Genomic DNA, 22,002 nt, shown 5'->3' with positions numbered 1-22,002 from the left:
GGTAGAAAATTTAAAATGAAATGAATGAACTCAGCATGGTTTCACATTGAAGCACTTAAACCCTAGAGTTGTCAGGAGTTCCCCATGGCTCTATACTAGGCACCCCATTTTTCCTCCCTACACTAAATATTTTCACAAATATTCACCCCAGAATAGGGAAGCTGAGGTTCTTGTGGTTAAGCTTTTTGCAGCATGTGGCCTCTTCTCCTTCATCTTCAACTATTATTCTATGAAAGGAAACGGGGAGATTGTGAAAAAGTATTTTTCATAATATTGCAAACTTTCACCAGAATTGCTTGGTAAACCAAACTACACACTCTGTAAAATCCTCAGTTGTGGTTTCTCTATATATAACTCAGAGAGCTACAAATATAACTATTTGGTTGCATTTGTACAGTGAGTTATATTAACGTTTACATATTAATGAATTTACTATATTTTACAGTGTGCTATACATATTTTTACATCACATTTTCTTAGCAGTATGTGATGCTGGCGTGCTGTGTAATGTGCGTGGGGTTGTGTGTGTGTGTGTGTGTGTGTGTGTGTGTGTGTGTGCGCGCGTGTGCGTGTGCGTGTGTGTGTGTGTGTGTGTGTGTATCTTTGTGCTTACGCATGCACGTGGTGTAGTCCTCAGCTAGCATAAAGATGGGCTATAGGGACACTTCCGTTGTGGTCCAGGGAAAGGCTGTCCAGCAGCTGTACAAACCCAGGCTTTAGCAGAGAGCTTCAGCCTCTCTGCAAGCATCTGGGAAGGGACAGAAGAGAGAGAGAGAGAGAGAAGGGGGTTAAAGGGGTATCCAGAGGTAGAGGGGTCAGAGTATAGAGGGTGGTCATCCGGCCTGGTCATCTAGCCGAGCCCACCACAATGCCCCAAGCAGCCGTCTCTCATTAACCCACTGACAGGACTTGTGGATGCTGAGGAGCACTGGGCCATGCCCAAAGATCATGGGGTCAAACAGCCCCTCTCTCTCTCTCTCTCTCTCTCCGGCCATTACATCAAGATAGACACAGCCGGTGACTTATCCCTCGATCAAAAGATCAACGATGCATGGGCATCGGGCAGGCATGTTAACACACACAAGTGTAGCACGCACACATGCACACAGGCACGCATGCATGCACAGGCACCCAACAAATTGATTTATCAAGTGTAATTAGGTATTGTAATCTACTTTTCAGGTCTTTGGGTGATCTTGTGTCGCCTGATCCTGAATCAGTGTGAAAGAAGACAAATGTGAGAATGCGGAAGGAGTTTGCATTGTATTGAGTGTATGGTAAGACTGTATATTAAGGTTGGGTCTATAATGCATTATAAACGCATTCATGATGCATTAAAATGCACTTATAAGGCACTCATTATAGATGTTTATAATCATGTACGACAACCTATAGCAGCATTTATGACATATTATAAGTGCTGAACATAATTAAGGCATTATTAGCTCAGTGGAACCGCACATTAACTTAATCAGTTGTAAAGTGTATTTGTTATAGGTTGTTATGAATAATTATAAAAATGTATAACAAGTGTTATGAAACCTTACAATAAGTACAATCAGAGTTTTTTTTTTTTTTCGTCTTGAGGTTTATAAATTCATAAATTAACATTGAGGATTAGGGGTGTAACGATATAGTAACTGTATCAAAATATCGTTTTTAACTTAAAAAATCGAAGTATATCGAAATGAAAACAGCTAAAATCGAATCGTATCGTATTTTGTATCGTATTGAATCGGCAGTGCAAAGCATCGATTGTATCGATACTACCTACTTGTGCATTGTATTTAGCATTTTTAAGAACAAAAAATTAAAAGGGGGGGTTTAATTACTTTTCCTTTCCATAAAGCTACACGGTCTATCGATAAATGTGTGTAATTTCTGGGTTCATGTCAAGGTGCAGGTTTGTCAATATACAATGTCCATGTATTTGGCAGATAATCACTGTGTTTACTTATTTATATCCATAATAATACATGTTTCCCTTAAAAACCTGCACTATCCACACCTTTCACACAGATTTAATTTCTTTGCTAAATAGTTACTAAATCGATTTTAATCATTGATCGAATCGTATCGTATCGCCATGAATGAACCAATATCGTCCATGTATCGTATCGTCAACCATGTATCGTGATATGTATCGAATCGCTATTAAAATGTATCGTTACACCCCTATTGAGGATGTACCGGTGAATAAAATAGAATAGAATAGAAAATGAACTGAACCCTAACAATGTAATATACAGTAATAAATGTAGGTTTTGTGGTTCTGAATAGATGACAGTATTTTATTTTTAAACCACATTTGGACACAGTTTGCCATAAGGATATGTTAGTCCTTTTCAAACATTCAAAAGCAAATGAGAAAAATAAAGGAATATACATACAGTATCTGTATTTTGATGCAAGCATGCAATACATATTTTTACCAAAATGTCATTGAAATGAACAGATTTACTCTGTATTGGATATTTACATACAGTGTCAGAAAGGATCAAGTGGTGTAAATGCACTCTGACGTCCAGTCACAGCAGTCAGGTGCCAAGATTAGTCTTATAAATCAATAAAATATACTTCATTACAGAGAATGTAGGCAAAGAAATATTCAGAAATAATCATAAAGGCTAAACTTAACACCATAGTTGCAAGTGTACAAATTCTTAGCCTTGCGTTGCCAAACAAGAAGCAACAAAAAAAAAAATAATAATAATTGCTCTCGAGTGTAATATAGTCTGGCAACGCGAGGCTAGCAAACCCTGACAAAATCTCCCTCATTACCAGCAGTAATTCTAAATACGGATAACCCCCGTCATTTGAGCGTTTTCCAGCAGGTCTTAAAGGATCCTAAGCTTTGAAGAGGTTGTTGTCTTTTTGAGTAGAATGAAGAATGGAAAGCACTTCTGTGGGTCTGGTTCACACTCTTGAGAGGGACCATCAACTTGAGGGTGCTAAGGAAGGATAGTTATTCCTCTGAATTTACTATATAGCCTACGCTTGTTGTGACTCACTACTGGCCTCATTGGAATGCTTTCTTTAAAGGACAACTTTGTTTTTTTACAACAAGGGTTCATAGAGAAAAGAAAAGATGAGTGTTAAATATTTTCATTTACTTCTTTCTATCGTTTTAGTGATTTTAAGGATTTGATTTGCATGCATGCCCCCAACCTGATGAAGTAGGGCAGTGGTGGGCAACTTTGATGATGGAGAAGGCCAGGGCCACTTTATTTATTCTTTCACACTCACTCCAGAGAGCCACAATGCATATACAGCAAAAAATAGTAAAAATACAAAATATTTTTGCTATTTTTTAAATGGAATAAAAAAGACATACAGACTGAAGTAATTAAAGAGGGTCATGTTTGCATGTTTGGGAATCTAACAGCCGAAATCAGTAATATATCAGTATTCCAATATTAACCTGGGGGCCGCATTAACTGAAGATGGGGGCCACATGTGGCCCCGGGCCGCCAGTTGCCCATGTATGAAGTAGGGCATTAATTTATGGTAATACATTAAAAAAAAAAATATGGAGATACAAGGTTTCTGCCTGGCAGCAACGATATACAGTATAGATGGAGGTAGACATGGAATGTGCCATGGGACATGATTAGTTGTGAGAAGATGTCCACGTTGTGCACTTTACACTGCTGCTGACCTACAGCAGGGGCTTTCAAAGTGGGTGACGGGGCACCCTGGGGTGCCGTGACGGGGCACCCTGGGGTGCCGTGGCGGCAGTCCAGGGGTGCCGCGAGATCATTTGATAATATTGGAATTTATTTGGTCACTTGGACACAAAAATATTTAGTATCATTTTAAACTTGAAGTACAAAGTTATTTTCAGTCAGTTCTAACCAAAATGGCTATTATCTCAATGTTTTCCTCGCAACATAATCACTAAAACCTTGTATCTCTAAGTTTCAAATGTGTACGTATTTTGGTAACGCATACAAGATTGTCACACAAAACTAGTGAAAACAGCCGATCTACAAGCACACAACGCCTCGCGATGTGAGGCGTTGTGTGCTTGTAGATCTGCTGTTTTCACTCGTTTAGTACATTTTATAGATGATAAATACAAAACTAACGGTTTTGGACATGCAAGGTTTACACCCGACAACGACGATATGCTATAAATATAAGGTGCTGGGAGTTCAAATTATAATGTAGGGGTGCCTCGGATTAAAACAATATTTATGGGGTGCCCTGAGACAAAAAAGTTTGGGAACCCCTGACCTACAGTTTACAGAAGAGGAACAGAAATGAATCTAATAACTGGTATTTATTGATGGCCCCTTCCACCTGGCATCCCATTTTGGGCATGTCATTACAAGCTTGTTTTCTTTCTTTTTTTCCCCCTCCTTTTTTATGTTGTAAATCAGCTTTTTTCACTGTGTGACCCTATTGAACGACCAATTATAACACTGTGTGTAAGTTGTTAAATACATAAATTGTGCTTCATAGACATTTTGGAATATTGTAACAAACAAATATTGTAGCAAAACCATTTCAATTATTTTGAAGAGATACGGTAGGCCTATTAGTCAGTGGCAAATTAGCAATTGATCAACTATTGATTCTGACCAATTAACTTACTGTGGTTAGTTGTTCAAGATGCATTATCAAAGGATAACAATACAAAGATCTGAGTCTCAAGGAACAGTCCTGTCACCCAGACATTACTGGTGCAAAACGCCAATGGATAATAAGATTAGAGTTCGCAGACATTTGACTTGTCCAAAGCTGAGACTTCTTGGTCATGCTGGGGATTGCTCAGACCTCCTCCTTCATCACTGGACACTGTGTGTGTGTGTGTGTGTGTGTGTGTGTGTGTGCGTGCGTGCGTGCGTGCGTGCGTGCGTGCGTGCGTGCGTGCGTGTGTGTGTGTGTGTGTGCGCGTTTATGCCTGTGCCCACTTGATATTTCCATCACCCTGACCATTAGTGAGAAATCCACACTTTGATCAGCATGACACTGAGTTAACCTTGTCTAGCTGACACACACACACACACACACACACACACACACACACACACACACACACACACACACACACACCTTTGACTTACATGTGTGTGTGTGCGCGTGTGTAGGTCTGTGTATGGCCTCCAGTCACTTTCTTTGATATGTTTTAAACAGACCAACAATGGCACCAAAGAGAAGTGGGAAACACTTAAATAATCTCTGTTCCTCTCTGCACTGAGGAGGGCCCAGTGTGCATCCCACTCTGTGGGACTGGAGACAAGAGGATTGCATTATAGCGCTGCGAGTTTAAACAGGAGGCCGTTAGGGTCCGGCATTGTTATAGAATAAACAGCTCGTACTCCCTGCTGCAGACCCTCGTGCTCCTCTCACTGGAGGGCTTCTGGCTTTTGTTGATCGACTGCCATGTTATTCTGTGCATGTGAGTGTCAGATTCTGCTGCAGTTAACACTGCACAGTGTACACATCACACACATTACAAACGCACATGTCACATTCATGCCATATTTTAATAACAGGAGCGGTATATGTCGTTTTTGTTCGGAAATCCGGAGAGAATTGTTGGCTGGTGACCATAAACTATTTGTTCTTTGGGTGAAATATATCTAACTGCAACACTCATTACTTTTTAACAGTACAAACTCAGTGTAGATTTTACCCATTTGTACGCTCTCAGTGAAATGAACACAGTATTTTGTGTATCTATATGAGAATGGTGCTAAAATCTTTGTAGATTAGTGAAGGCAGCTGTTAAATTCAGGGCTGAGCTTCGACCTGGATTATATTCTGAAGTCAGAAGCAGCAGTGGTTCCATGCTGGTGAGTTATGACCCTATAATGACTGTGGTTTTAACCCTGTCTGACTTTCATAATCCTTCTTATCCTGGAATCTATACTGATCTAAGGTAGACTGTAGGGGGTGGTAGGAATAGAGAGATTGTTGCCATTGTTGCCTGTTAAGAGGCAGTATCGTAGACGTTGGTGTTCATCTCTCTCTGTGCGTAATATGTGTGTGTGCGGCCCTTTGTGTGTGTATGTGTGTATGTCTGTGTGAGTGTTTAAGTGCTGTGTCCATATGCATTAGAGCATGCTTGCGCACGCGCATGTGTGTGTTTGTGTGTATGTGCGTGTGTGAGTCTGTGTCTGCTGAAGAAGGAGGGTGTTAACAGTCTCTGTCTGACACCTGCAGCTCTTCGTCATGGCCCTGCATACTCATAATGCTAATCTACCCCCCCCCCCAACAATGATCCTGGTCTCACCAAACCAACACGTCACACCGTATATCCTTTCACAACTGTGTGTGTGTGTGTGTATAAGTAGAATTATTATTACTATTATGTTGTTTTGAAAAGCATCAATATCTACAATACATATCTATCTATCTATCTATCTGTATATATACATATATATATACGTATACATACACACACACACACACACACACACACACACACACACACACACACACACACACACACACACACACACACACAGACAGACAGACAGACAGACAGACAGACAGACAGACAGACAGACAGACAGACAGACAGACAGACAGACAGACAGACAGCTTGGAATAGACTGGCAACCTCAGCAGCAGCTGCACCACAAACAGTCTGAGAAACCAGTTATTTTCGGCGAGAGACACTGTATTGCGTTAAACTATAAATCAGGGTGATGAACAAGAAGGATTTCAGCTTAATTAATGAAGAGAGCGAATAGCACTTTGCTGCCACCCACTGGCCAGATTCTCCAGTTCCATACAACAAAGATCTAGTCAATCATGTGGCCCTCTTTATGATTATTTTGTGTTAAAAAAAAGAAAAGAAGAGAAGAAAGTGCATTTATATAGCGCTTTTATCCAGAGTGCTTTACATTGCATTCACCCATTCACACGCAGTGCCAGTTAAAGTGCACACCAACAACAGAAGAACACATCTCACCTGGAGCAGAAGGGGCTTCGGGGCAACTGATGCGTACTTTCCCCACTGTTCGATTTAGTCAGTGAAGGAGCACCATCTTGTGGTAATTTAAAGAAGTGCTGCCTGTCTCGGAGAAGCTCGTTGCGTCTTGGAGGGAATTATTATTGACGCAACTTCTGTTGCATAATTTGCCAGTAGGAGTAGGTCTATTTATTTATCATTGTCAATAAGACATAGTTTAATGGTTTAGAGAGGACAAAAAAAAAGTTCCATTCCGTTATAATGGCTCGTTAACAAAGTGCAAATATTAGATTATGATTTCATAGCAAGGGAAAAATAAAAAACCCAATGGGCCCTAAGCCTAATGTTGTTCCCCGAGTTGAGCGAGTTCAAAGAGTCAAAGCAGATCTTATTATATTACATTGCTCTTTGCCTGAGAACTGGCATTTGCTTTGCCTCCAAACAACACTTCCTCACAGTCTTCACATAACATAACAGGTGCCAACCGCCAACTGGACACGCAATAGTAGTCTAGAACCTGCGAGCAGACCATGTTGTGCTTAACGCACGATCAAATACCGGTTGAAAATCAATACGGGACATTCTTAAACTGTCTTAACATGCACCAACACACCACCACAACGAGCAAAATGTATCCATTCCACGTGCCTTCCTTGGAATACCACCAGCTCTTGCTTTGCACGTGCGTCAATGGGGTATTAGCCAGGCCCATACATCCATGCCTATGTATGGACAATGGATACATGGGCCTATATGTCCTGTTTGTTTGTTTGTACAGGCACCAGGTGATTCATAACGCATCAACCCTCATTGTAAATTCGACTGCTGACTGCCTGAATCACATTTTCATCATGGTGTGATGCATCCTGGCTTCCACTCATTCATTTGACTAGGCTACACTACCAAGGACCAATTAGATTATCAACGTTTTCAAGTTTCAAGAAAGAGATGCACATTAGCATTATATTAGTATTGATTTAAATATGCCCTTTAAATGTCCCTGGGCATTAGCCGAAAATGAATTTCCTGAACATGGCGCACGTTTTGAACTTTAACCTAGGATATTTATTCAGCCTCGTTAGACTGTTCGACAAAGTTCACATCCATCATCCCACATTCTCGCGATAAGGAGCTCTGATATATTAGGGGAGGTGGAGGGGAGGCTTCGTCCACTTGAACGGCCGTTGGGTTTCCTTGAGGACCTTGGTGAGGTTTGAGTGAGCACGAGGAGAAACAATCCAAGATCCAACCATGTCGGACGCGGCGGTTAGCTTCCTTAAGGACTTTCTGGCTGGTGGCATTTCTGCTGCCATCTCAAAGACAGCTGTTGCTCCTATTGAGAGAGTCAAGTTGTTGCTGCAGGTAAGATAATTGATCCAAATGTCGATGGCACAGTGGAGCCGTTTGTGCGTAAAATCAGCGGCCGTCAGTTCAGAAAAAGCTAAGGTATGGCAACATGACTGACACCAGTCATGTTGCCATACCTTAGCAACAGGCACGATTACAGTACATTTTATTATTTTCGCCTGTAGCCAAAGTATGGCACCTGCCATAGCTTGCCATACCCAATTGACGCCTCTGCGTAAAATGCGTAAAACTGGTAAATTGGGGGGAGAAAATCATACAAGCAATATAATAAAAACAAAACAAAAAACCAAAAAACAAATCATGGTTGAAATGTCTAGTTTTCTGATCCAAGCCTCTTAAAACAAGCTCCACTTTTAGTAGCCTATCTAAAGTGGCATTGGTGAGAGCATGGATGATGGCTGGAGTGCACATCAATTGGTGGAGAATGGAGATGTTTTAAGCATGTGGCTCGTCGCTGCCCTAAATTACTGCTTTTGTTGTGATGACAACACAGTATTTTAATACCCACTTTAATATCGTTTAGTCAAATATCGGTGTTTTATTAAAAAATAAGCTGAATCTTGATTGTGTAGCCTACAGTACAGTATATACATGTTAAGCACTGTTTAGTGTAAATTGCCTTAAATCTAGACCTGAATTTAAATAAGCTTTCGCATTAAATAAGTGCATTAATCTTCCTGCACAAAGTGTGACCTCTGTAATATTCTGTGTAAGTAAATTCCTAAATTTAACTTCAAGCATGTAACCCAATATGCACAAGCTCTTCTCAAGTGACACCTTGTTGTAGCCTGCAAGCAGCCTACAACTAGCCTGCAAGCAGCCAAAAACTAGCCTGCCTCTTGGAATCATTGAAATTAAATGATTTGTTGTTTAAACTATAGTAATTCAAATTAAACGACTTGTTGTTTAAACTATAGTAATTATATTAAACGAAAATAGTAGGCCTTCATCATTCATTTTCTTCTGCATACAGGTGCAACATGTCAGCAAGCAGATCTCGGCAGCGAACCAGTACAAGGGAATCATTGACTGTATTGTAAGAATCCCAAAGGAACAAGGCTTTATTTCCTTTTGGAGAGGTAATCTGGCCAATGTGATCCGTTACTTCCCCACCCAAGCCCTCAACTTCGCCTTCAAAGACAAGTACAAGACGGTCTTCCTGGGTGGAGTGGATCCCAAAACACAGTTCTGGCGTTATTTTGCTGGAAATCTGGCATCTGGTGGTGCAGCTGGTGCAACGTCCCTTTGCTTCGTGTACCCCCTTGATTTCGCCAGAACAAGGCTTGCTGCCGACGTTGGCAAAGCCGGAGCTGAGAGAGAATTCTCTGGCCTTGGAAACTGCCTCTCTAAGATCTTCAAAAGCGATGGCATCAAGGGTCTCTACCAAGGATTCAACGTGTCTGTTCAGGGCATTATCATTTACAGGGCGGCCTATTTCGGATGCTTTGACACAGCTAAAGGTGAATTGGGCCTAACATGGGACATTTGTTCTTATCAAGCGCAAACCAGCCTGAATTGATATTAAGTTATATTATTGTAAACATCCTGTCATGTTCATCATATTGCCAACTGACTTTTAAATTGCATTTTTATTTATCCAACTTCATCACTTAGGTATGCTGCCTGATCCCAAGAACACCCACATCATTATTACCTGGATGATTGCTCAGAGCGTCACTGCCGTAGCCGGAATCATCTCATATCCCTTCGACACCGTCAGACGTCGCATGATGATGCAGTCGGGACGTAAAGGAGGTAAGTATCCCATTTGATCATAGTCACACCATAAAATTACAAATCTTACAGTGAATTAGTCTTGGGTTTTAGGACTGGATACGTTTGTTAAGTTTAGCGCCATAACACATTTTACCTGTCAATGGGCAGTGTATAGGTTGTTAATCCATATGTCACTTTCCAGCGGATATCATGTACTCGGGCACAATAGACTGTTGGAAGAAGATCATGAAGGATGAGGGAGGCAAAGCCTTCTTCAAGGGTGCCTGGTCCAACGTGATCAGAGGCGCGGGTGGTGCTTTTGTGTTGGTGCTCTACGATGAGATCAAGAAGGTCACATAGACATTATAGTCTCCTAGTCCTCAAGGAAACCCTTCTTGTTGCATAATGTCTTAATTATTTTCATAGATTGATAACAACTTGTGGTGAATGAAGGTATGCACGTGCCCCTTTGAGGCAGACCAGGAAAGGTGGGCCTATTCGGCCCGGATTCATGCCAGAAACCTGTATATATTTTATTTTAAGATGTGTCAAAAGGCTCATGATGAATAATTAAGTCAGGTTGGTTGCACAGTGGGACTGTGGATCACCTCTCCACCTTGCATTTGCTCCTCATACAGTTCATCTATACAGTCAGATTGTAGAAGTTACTGAGGCCCACATTTTCTTATGTTCATTCTGATCCACCTGTCCCACCTCATGTATTTTAATAAGAATAAATATGAAAATAATTCTGTTTTGTGTCATCACATTTATTTTCTCGTGGCAACCTTTTTTTCTGAAATGCTATTCAATGATTGTTGAATGGACACACACACACACACACACACACACACACACACACACACACACACACACACACACACACACACACACACACACACACACACACACACACACACACACACACACACACACACACACACACACACACACACACACACACACACACACACACACACACACCCTCTTACAGGTTTTGCAGTTTAACATCTCATATTTATTTATTTAGGTAAATGGTGTATTAGTTTGCGAGTTCACTGTGCCCCAAATTAAAATTGCAAAAATAATTTACTGATTTCAAGCTGTGAAAATTGGTGTCATAAAGCAAGATGTTGCCCAAGCAGAAGCTTTATTTCGTAATGAAAAACATTACACAAAATCACGATAAAAATATATTTTTTTAATCTAAAAATATTTCAGTACAGCACTAGCATAACAAATTATCTTACAAAACAAAGAAAAGTGCATGTAGGACAATTTGTGCATGTTATCATAGTATGTGAAACTATCCACTCACCACTTCAACAGAGATTTAACTGTACAGGCTATATAATGTATATATAGCAAATGTTATTATAATGATCAACCTTTCAAAATAACAATTGCAGCCCAACCATTTATTTATAATACTAGTTCTCTGCCTGTTCAGGGTGTGGAGCTGTTTGTTTGGAACACGTACATGTTCTGAGCGGGCTGGTTCTGGAGAACTGCTTATCCAGTCGACTTCACACTAGATACTGCACTTTCTTGGGTCCTTAGCAATACACCCGCCAAGGGTGAAGTTGATCGAATGAACAGCTCTTGATATATGCAAAGGAAAGTCAGACATACATAGAGATTCCAGGAATTTACAGATAAATGCACTACAACGCATTCACTAGTGGGACTGGACAAAGCCTTGAGCAAAACTAAATTAAAGCAAATCTGACCAAAACATGAACAATACAAAAATAAAGAATGTTTTGTTGAATAAAGTTTGATTCCTTCCTTTTCTTTTATGTAAAGCGACTTAGCGTACTTAGAAAAGCACAATAATCTGAGCTATTATTATTATTATTAAAAATAATGCTGATCCCATTAAATGATCCAAGCTTTGATAACTCCCAGTCACAGATTTTACCTTTTAGAAATAGTAACATCAAATAGACTTGAGGACACGTCTAGCCCACATGTACCATTAATAGTATTGCTCTCAGCTCCAAGCTGGCCGTGGCACACTGACTTTGCTGGACTTGGGAATCGGTCTGGTGGTGGAGTCACTTGAGGCAGAAGCTGCCCTTGTGTGGTGGACAACGCTGCCTGGACGTTCTGGACCCTTATCTGCAAGCAATCAGAACAGAGACACTGAGTTAGTGAAAACTGTTGCATCACACCAGGCATAGGCCAAGAATGCGTGATTGAAAAATGAGTGATGAGTTGTTCAGTCACAATTGTGTCTTCAATTCTGGAAGCAGAGAACAAACACTACAGGACCAGGAAATCGCTGACCAATTCTAAAATGTTCAAGTCTTTTAAGGACTCCTGGTAATACCGGACACATAAGCCCCTTTTCGACTGCAGCTTTAGCATCACACTACACGACACTACACCGCACCACATAAAAATATCTACATTTTCCATTACACAAGACAGTAAACAAATTGACCCTTTTAACTGTGATTATAATACAATATACGTTTGTATTACAACTATCCTAATTATAATAAACTATAATGGATTATAACTGATTATAATACACTATACAGTATTAATATATTACTATGATAACTATAATACACTTAATAGATTATAATAGTAGTATAACAATAGAATCTATTACGACTATATCCAGGTGGTCTAAATGAACAGTCAGTTATGAAGTGTTTGGCCCTGTTTGGCCTAGCTCAGACCTACTCTGGATTGGATACTTTTTAGTACCATGTTTAGTACCACTTTCACACCACTCTACCCAGGTCCTTGTAGTGGAAAACCTGGCACAAGTAGGCGGTGTGGAGTGGTGTGGTGTTGGGCCATATCAGTGGAAAAGGGGCTATAGAGCTTTAAAAAAATCTGATATCATCCCATGCAAAATGCAGGAGGGATGAATGCATGTGTAAAGATAGTAAAAAGAAATAGACATTAATGTTACCTGATAGTATGATACTCAAGCCTAGATGCAATTTAGCCTGTTAAGTCACAAACCACCTACATGGAGGAGCTGTGCTGGACTGTTTTTTAGTGGCAGGCCTGCAGATGGAGACTGAAGCATTTCCCAGGTAACTAGCTTGGCGTTGGTAGCCTTCAAGTTGCTCTGAACGCCTCATGCCAGGTGTGGGCTTAATGGACTCCAACCTCTTCAAGAAAGCCTTTCAAGAAAGTAACATAGTTTCATGTAGTCATTTTCCTAACCACAACTACTATATGAACAGTCTCAATTTACGCAAGTTGAATAACATGCTGTCTGCACATGTAAACGTGACACACAAACGCGCACACACACACACACACACACACACACACACACACACACACACACACACACACACACACACACACACACACACACACACACACACACACACACACACACACACACACACACACACACACACACACACACACACACACATTCCTCTCTTTATTACTCATTGCATGATTTACATTGTGCGATGCAAAGCTCTGTTCTCAGGATAAGTTCAATTAAGCTATATCCATCCCTATAAGGAAACTATATCATCACAAAGCAGCAGTTAGAAACAAATTAGACAACCTTTTCCAACAATCAGGACAAACACTGTCCATATTCCTACAATTTAACTCTACCAACAAATATATTAATAACTAGAGAAAGTGCTCCTCAGAGCACAGGTCTCCGCCAGGTCAGGTAGGTTATTGTGGGCCAGCAATGTTTGGAATGCATTGGTCTGTCTCCTGGCGGCGCTAAAACAGGCATGTGTGAACTTTCACATTGATTACGTGACTATAGAAATACTGTGTAACGATCTGTGTGTGGAGTAATATTTTAAAAAAATGTTTTGGTGGCTAGAACAGGCCGATCTGAACATTTTGGGGCAGAGGTTCTGCTCTGGAATTCAAAGAGTGTGTGTGTGTGCACAGTTTCACGTCGATTGGGGCAACAGTGCCGGAGACTAGCTGTTCACGGACGGACAGACAGGGGGCAAAACATAGTCTCTGCCATGCCTTCAGCTGAGTGGAGACAATAATAGATAAATAAATAAATAATGCTTCTGCAGGGCTGAAAAATAAGAAAAGAGACAGTTCAGAGTAAAAATAACTTCAGTCGGCTAGAGGCTCAGAAGTGATATATCTAGTCACCCCCACATGCAAGCCCTCTGGAAATTCCTTGGTAAGCGGAACCCCTCAGAAAGCCTTGCAACTGGAAAGAGGGAACTGTTAAGAAGAAGGTCAATTAACCTCCCTCTTATATTACACTGGCCTTTCAGGGGTTAGGAAAGGGTACTGTTGGCTATCTGGGACAGGTTTGACCATTTTGACATTTTGTTAAAGCGATATGATACGATATGTCTGTCTATATTTATCTGTCGTTAAATGTTTTGATGAATTTAGTACAAAGGACCCCAATGGAAACAAGCCATAGGCTTACTTGGGTCTAAAATCCTATTAGCGGACGTGTATCGTACTGCACTTTCCTGTGCTTGTATTTGCAAACTGTTAAAGTGTCCAATCAATCAACCAAATGGTATGTTAGATTACTCTATGTAAATGTTTATCTTGGATTCCATAGAAACAATCGTACTCTAATGCTTGAAAATGAGGTGTCTTACACATGTCACGTGCGGGACGCGTATAATGATCATCACACGGCATATTCAATTACTTCACTCTAAGAATAGAGAGAAGGGAGGGCGAAGGAACTGTTGGTGAAAGACAGTGAGCCTCCAGAGAGAACAGTGTGTTCTGAAAGGGATAGGAGGAACATGTTCCAAGTTGACATACATCAATAACAACATTAACGAGCAATAGATGAATCCCCTATACTAAACTAGATGCGTCAGAAAGCAGAATATGTAATAATACATTTAACATTTAAACATAAATTAGCATACAAAAGATGAGCTCCTAAACATCCCACCAGTGTTGATTTCGTCGACTAAAACTATGACAAAAAATGTGTGTCGACTGCGTTTTTTTTCCACTGACGAAAACTAAATAAAAACTAAATAAAAACTAAGCTGTGATGACTGAAACTAAGACAAAATATATTGACAATTTCGTCAACAAAATAAAAACTAGACTAAAACGTAAGGGAGAGACTAGTGGAGGAGAAAGTCATTTTATGTTTGGTTGCTCTCAGGTGTTGCTTGCTGAAAATAGCAGATCTACAAGCTCACAACGCGTCGCAGTTGTGAACTTGTAGATCTGCTATTTTCAGCATGCAACCAAGTGTAAAATCAGTCATTACGATGCCATCAAGGCCTGCCAAAATACATTTCAGTTGACTAAATCAACTGTCGATTTAGTCGACTAAAATCTCATGATATTTAGTCGACTAAAATTAGCCTAAAACTAAAGCTTTTCAGGTGACTAAATTATGACTAAAACTAAATGATATTTTATTCAAAAGACTATGACTAAAACTAAATCAAAATTTGCTGTCAAAAACAACACTGGTAAACATCCCACCCACTGTGTGGTCAAGAGGAGTTAAGGTTTGGGTTCAGGGGCTGGAGAGTGATGTAGGGGGATGACCTATGTATGATATAATGTCACACCACGGCTGCTGCTTCACTGACACCTGCTACCATCTGTCCATGTCAGTCCGTGTCCACTTTCACTGATGGCACTCTCACACTGTCTGGCGCTATGTTAGAAATTACCACTACGTAGTAGTCTGTCACACACAGAAACAAACTACAAAAACACTTCGGAAACCGAGGTCTTCAGTTAATCATGTGGGCTGTATTGTGGATATCATAATACATTGGATGGGGAAGGAATGCCCATGAAGGTATTGGGGAAGATAAATGCAAAAACTACTTTCAAAGATATGAAAGCTAATCTTCTGTATAAGGACGGTCAGACTATTAGGCTTAGTCTTGATTACATCTTGTTTGGAAAAAGCAGGGGAGGGTGATGCTTTGACTTGGCCAATGGAACATATATACAGGAAAATGTTTTGAGAACTTAAAATGGTTTCCAAAAGTCAATAGTCAAACAGACCTGAGCACTTTCAAGGGGAAGATCAAAATGTGGCTCCTGGAAAAGCTTGTTACAGATTTCTGCCTATGCCATTTTACAAAAGGTTTAGAATAATTTGTTTAGCTTGAGAACTTTTGCGAATGTACTGATTGATATTGTTGTATTGTTTTATTTTGTGATATGGAAACAAGTCTGTCGTCCATTTATATATATATATATATATATATATATATATATATATATTTTTTTTTTTATAGTTTTTCTTTTGTAACATGAAAGAAATCCTACTTAATGATGACTATATTTTAGATTGTTTAACATCTTTCTGCTTTTGCAAATAACTGAAAAGAGCATTTATGTAGGAACATCAGGAATATCTGGACTGTTAAAAAGTTGTCAACCATTGGTTGCACTGAACATGTTCTCTGTTAAAGACATATTTCTGTACGTCATTCATTGGACTTCTCATCATTAAGTTTTATGTCATGTTACATCATGTAATGTTGTGACAACTTTGACAGGTACGTACAAGCCCTGTATCTGATAGCAGTACTGCCAGTACTCATATTAGCTCATACTGCGATACACACCGAAGCACTGCCTAACCTCACTCCCCAGATATAAAATACAATCCTCTATACTTGTGGAACACCTTAAAAATCATCATAGGTGTTTTTTTGGATGGGTGGGTTGGGGGGTCATAGGTTTTTCTTTTTTAACCACTTAAACCCCAGTATCTTTATTCTAGGGGGAACGTTTGCCAAAAATAGACTATCTTCAAGCTCACAGTGCAACTCGTTCGAATTTGTAGATTGAAAAAAGAGCACACCAACTCAGTTTTATTAAGATTAGAACAGGGGATCCACGACCCAGAGGGGTTCCTGAATTACTGCAGGGGGCACGCTAAATCTTTGTGAGATAGGAACCTTTTTTAACCACTTGAACCGTAGCATCCATATTCTTGGGGGAACATGGCAGATCTAGCTATCGGCTATTTTTGGCCAAGAGGTTTAGTGTAGAGGGGAAAAGAGCAGACTATGTACAGAGTCAAAGGTCAAGTTTGTATTGACGGTTTAAGTGATTGAATGTCTGAAAATACACAACACAAAATGAAAATGCTGTCAAACAAGTCTATGAAACCATCTAAGAAATCTATGAAAAAGTTTAATCTGCAACACAATGTTATACAATATGTAGTGGGGGTCCCTACTTCACCTGTCCCTCAGCGAAGGGGTCTTTGGCCTGAAAAACATTAAAGACCCCTGCATTAGACTGATTAGAGGATTGAAAGCTCAAAACTCACCAGGTTCTCCCTCTCAATACGCTGCTGCTCCCGCTGTCGGTTGAGCCCACTGTGATTGACACGTACTGGAGGTGCAGTGCTCGCTGTAGGTATCTTCACATCTACTGAGCTACCTGGTCTGGACCTGGCAGACAGCTTTCGCAGCAGCCGCTGGTTTTCGCGGTCTATACGACGGACTTCATCATTGGAAAACGAGTAGTTTTTCCTGTTCCTCCCACCAGGACACCTAAAGACCAGTTCATCCACCAGCTGACTCTCCTCACTAAAAGAATCTGAATGGAATAATAATGGAAGCAAGTTAACAAAACATGGTTTTCTTTGATTCGAGCAGATTCTAGAAGAGACAGGAATGCCTGATTTGGTAATATTGTTTGTCAGAATACCAAAAACAAAAGCATGCATGCCAATTTAATCCTATCCATAGGACTGCAAGCCAAAGGACCACCTGTACACTATTTGAAAACACCACAAAGATATTTTTAATACAGCACATATATACAGTATATATTTGCTGAGGGCATATCATGACTCACATTTATCCAATTCTGAGACTCCATCTTCCTCATCTTCCTCAGGTCTACTAATGACGCTAGATGGCACATCCTCTGGCTGCTGCTGCTCTTGGAGACCTCCATTCTCTGCCTCCTTAAGTTTGGACCCCTGTGTCAGGTCCAGAGATTGGAGCGGGCTGGTGTCAGGAGTGGAGAGGGGGGTCACATCTGTAACCGAGTCTTCTGATTCCGCCACAGGAGTATCAGGCCTTTCTCTAGGCTCTACTGAGCCCACACTAGACCTTCTCATTCTGGTGGATGTGGAGGGTGGTGTCGTCTTAGACTTGGTCACGTTGGGGGGCTCCATAGTGCAACTTTCGCTGCTACTGCTGCAAAAGGAGCTATCTGTATCTGTGTCTGTGTCTGGCTCAGATGAAGTTCGGGAGTGACGCTTCCTCAAGAATTTCTTAGGAGTCTTTAGCTTTCCTGCTTTTAGGCCAGACGATTTGTGAGTGGATGGCAGCCCTTCCTCTTCTTCGCTCTCATCTTGACTCTGGTGATAGCCATCCTCGTCATCATCCGCGCTGTCTTTAGCTGACCAAACTATGAACGTTTCATTGGGACTTTTAGAGTGCATGCTGGACATCTCAACATCGCTTCCAGTATGGACCACTTTATCTGAATTGCCGCCAATAGATGACATGCTGGAAGCCATACTTATATCTTCTACCTCTGATCCACAGTTGACCTGTTTATTTTCAACGCCTTTGGTTAAACATAATTGAACCGTCGCTTCATCTGTCCTTGGGGATCTACTGCCTTCAAGAGCCTTCTGACTCCCTCTGCCATGTAGAGGCTTGAGCACAGGCGAGCCTTGCTTTTCATCCTTTGAATCCTTGCCCACCATCATCATCCCTCCATCTTTACTGATGCCGACATCTTCGTAGTCACTGTCAAAGAATGAGTGATCCACTTCATCTTTTAGTACCTTGGGGTTGAACATGTTAGCCAATAAGTTCAACTTCAGTGGAGGAAACTCAGAAGGTTTACCTGTCAAATAAATACAGGTCATTAGATCATCTTTTACCCCAACAATGTTGTCAGTAACAGCTCATCATGTCCATCCCACCACTCTCTCGCCATCTATTTGTGACAAGACATTATATGACTCACGGAGCTACAACTACTACAACAACAACAACAACAACAACAACATCATGCCCGTTTTACTTATTTAAAGGTAAGCTAGGTGTACAACTGTATGTGTCTTTGTTTGTCTCACCATAGGCTGCTCCGCGAAGCAAACAACGTCACGTATGTTACATCTCTTTTAGATTGTTATTGTTATCCTAAAAATGTATTTAGTTGTATCTATTTAAGACTCACTAAACAATTTACATCGACATTGTTGCTATCTGGAATGCTTATGCTTGAAGCTGACTCGTGTATCTAGGGAACGTCACTTCCTGACAACGCACTTATTTTTCTACGGATGCACGCGGTATTATTTTGCATTACCGCCATCTACTGTCCAAGTGGCTGATTTGTGATTCAGTCTTGATTGAAGTATTACAAGTTTGCAAAAGGAAAGGTACAGTTTCATGATGACAGTACAGTTCACTGGTAAAAGATCAACTAAAGGGATAAGCTCTTGAAAGCCGTGGCTTGTTTACATTGAGATCCTTTAGGTCACACATTATTGTCCTTTTGACCTTTTCCCAGTCCCATAAATGTTTCATCCTATGCATTTTCTGTTGAGTTATTATATAGCTCATTTTCTTGTTAATGATTTTATCTTAAAGACAGTATTTGCTATCAACAATGGGTTTTAATTTGAGCTGCTACTACACCACAATATGTCACATTTCTGGACAGTTACATTTTCCTACAATTTATAGCCTATACCTGACCATCTAGTCCATCTCCATTGAAGTGCACAACATAGATATAAGTATATTCACACCAAACTGCATGATGGCATTTGCAGTTTACATGATCAAAAAACACAATTCTATGCGTTTTTTTTTCTATACTATGAATAATGTGTCAATAAAAATGTAATAAAAACATGATTCCCCCAATAAACCATGCCTCCTGTTTCTGTGAGCTCGTGTACACCTGTCTACAAGACCCGAACCCATTATCCCACCCAGTGTGCAACAATATCCGACAATCAACTGTAATAGATTTAAGGGGTTCAAATTAAATGCCAGTCCACACCAATGCAACTCGTTGCAACATGCAACTACTTGCAACCATTATCCCCAATGAGTAGTTGCAAGGAGTTGAATTGGTGTAACTAGCCTTAAAACGCTTTTTTTTTGCAAGGAGTTGAGACTAGTTGCATTGGTGCAGTCTGGCACAAGGTTACACAAACATATTAACCACAACCTGTGGATTAAAAACAGCAGTGTTATGCTCAATAGCCATAGCATCCTTTTTTATCTATTGTGTTCCAAATTGGGGTTTGCTTGGTCCAATGAGATTTTACAAAAGTAGAAAAACTATAACAGAATTGCCAAATGAAATATTTATGTGCGCCCTCATGCCAGTAAAGGCAAGAGCATGTATCAGCTGGGTTTCCCTTGTGCCTCTATTATGCGAAAGTAACTGCTCTCCCCCGATGCATCTCTAACAAGAAAAGGATTAGTCTGAGGCGCGTCCCCTGAAATCACAATTTGTCACAGAGGTTTCTTAATAACCTAGTTAGACCTAGAACTGACACGCAGCAATGAAACGCCAATGCCCTCACACAAAAGAACTTTGAGGAATACACCACATAAACCTGGTCACTGTCATGGGATTTGCATGCCAATGCAAGGGAGGTAGAGCTGGGGATGGATGAAATACTGTAAGGGGTGGGAGGCATTTCTTTTTTTAATATACTTTGGGGAATTTTTAATCCTTTATCGACAGTGACAGTGTAGAGTAGGGGAATGACATTCAGCAAATGGTCATCCCAAGGGGGAGGGATGTGTATATGGCTGCCACACACAAAACCATCATCACACAGGATACAAGAGCAAAGGTGGACAATAAGGGTAATACTGTCCCTTAAAAGACAGTCAATGCAAATTTCCATGAATTCTAAATTAATTTTTTTTGTATGACTGAGGTGATCCAATGTTGATGTAGTAATGGAACATTGGTTTGCTGGTATTGGTTCTAGATTGGTGTTTTAGCACGTAGTGGTTTTGACTCGTGTTCAGAATGCTATATTATGTTATTTTGTATACCAGTAAGACTCCCTAATCGGGAGATAAGCGACCGTAGGTGGCTTATCTCCACAAATAGGGCAAACATTTGTTTTTCCAAAATCCTCCTGATCCATGTTGATGACATGAGTGTAGACATGCTGTGTAGTGATATTCGTGATTTTAGGGCAAAAACTGTAGGAGCAGTGTCCAAAAATGTGTTTTAAAAATCGGCCTGAAGGTGGCGCTAGAATAGGGCCATGTGAGAAATGAGGGGTGGGGTGTCCGCGTTGCCTTGGCGGACGAATAGGTACCGGCCCCGGCTCTCCCGGACGCTCCTAGCCCGAGTTACGGCATTTTATGTGCGCTGCAGTGGCAGGGGGTCCTCCACTGGGGGCGCCAGCACTTTTGCATCCGTTCTGGAGCACCAGGACTCGGTGGTCCCCGGGAATTCACTGTGAGCAGCCCCGTTGCGGTGGTCATTTGGTCATTTTTGCACATTTGGTCATTTCTTACATCTGGGGGTCCCCCAGGGACCTGGGGTCCCTGGGGCTCCGGGGGTCCTTGGAGGTTGTAGTTTGGCAGGCAAGGAGTGTGTGTGCAAAATCTGGCATGGATCGGGTCAACGGTTGCGGAGATATGAGCAGGGAAAAAGTGTGACGTCTGACGTGTGACCACATTTGGTCATTTTTTACATCTGGGGGTCCCCCAGGGACCCGGGGGTCCCTGGGGCTCCGGGGTCAACGGTTGCGGAGATATGAGCAGGGCAAAAGTGTGACTGACGCACTGACTGACCCACGGACAGCCTGTGGAGGTTTCTGTAGTAAATGCGACCTACGGTCGCAATTAACTTAGTGAGTTAACTATTATTTATATTGTTGTAGAACAGACCTTCTACACAGTAGGTCAGTGCATTCTTTTGGGTTTATCAACTCCTCAAGTCCTCAAGAGCCTGGAGTAAAATGATGACAAACAACTGGATTTATTACATTGCATTTATAACTAAGTTTTTGTCAATTACAAAAAATACACAATAATGGACAG

At 40.9% G+C, this 22,002-nt stretch overlaps 2 protein-coding genes across 2 annotated transcripts; one reads left to right on the top strand and one right to left on the bottom strand.

Moving 5' to 3' along the window:
* Nucleotides 1-8,176: 8,176 nt before the first annotated feature.
* slc25a4 (solute carrier family 25 member 4) lies at nt 8,177-10,369 on the top strand (the record flags this gene model as incomplete). Its single annotated transcript, XM_080722008.1, has 4 exons — nt 8,177-8,287; nt 9,267-9,753; nt 9,908-10,048; nt 10,212-10,369. 4 exons carry the CDS (start codon nt 8,177-8,179, stop codon nt 10,367-10,369), a joined length of 897 nt encoding a protein of 298 aa, XP_080578134.1.
* A 929-nt stretch (nt 10,370-11,298) lies between these two features.
* cfap97 (cilia and flagella associated protein 97) lies at nt 11,299-19,182 on the bottom strand. The gene is made up of 5 exons (XM_080721159.1): nt 19,047-19,182; nt 17,807-18,814; nt 17,274-17,545; nt 12,999-13,155; nt 11,299-12,130 (listed from the first exon to the last, which is right to left on the bottom strand). Exons 2-5 carry the CDS (start codon nt 18,765-18,767, stop codon nt 12,003-12,005), a joined length of 1,518 nt encoding a protein of 505 aa, XP_080577285.1. The 5' UTR covers nt 18,768-18,814; nt 19,047-19,182; the 3' UTR covers nt 11,299-12,002.
* Nucleotides 19,183-22,002: the final 2,820 nt, after the last annotated feature.

The sequence above is a fragment of the Nannobrachium achirus genome (assembly GCF_963921795.1).
Source record: "Nannobrachium achirus genome assembly, chromosome: 3".
NCBI classification, from domain to species: Eukaryota; Metazoa; Chordata; class Actinopteri; order Myctophiformes; family Myctophidae; genus Nannobrachium; species Nannobrachium achirus.
The sequence above is the reverse complement of the archived record's forward strand: the minus strand, read 5'-3'. Positions and strand labels throughout refer to the sequence as shown.

Excerpts from the sequence above, each read along its gene's own strand:
- cfap97 (XM_080721159.1), bottom strand. The coding sequence starts at position 18,767 with ATGTTCAACCCCAAGGTACTAAAAGATGAAGTGGATCACTCATTCTTT. Across the intron at positions 17,546-17,806 it reads AGTCTCAGAATTGGATAAAT|ATTCTTTTAGTGAGGAGAGT; the intron begins GTGAGTCATGAT and ends TATTCCATTCAG. Across the intron at positions 13,156-17,273 it reads GTATTGAGAGGGAGAACCTG|GCTTTCTTGAAGAGGTTGGA; the intron begins GTGAGTTTTGAG and ends CTTTCTTGAAAG.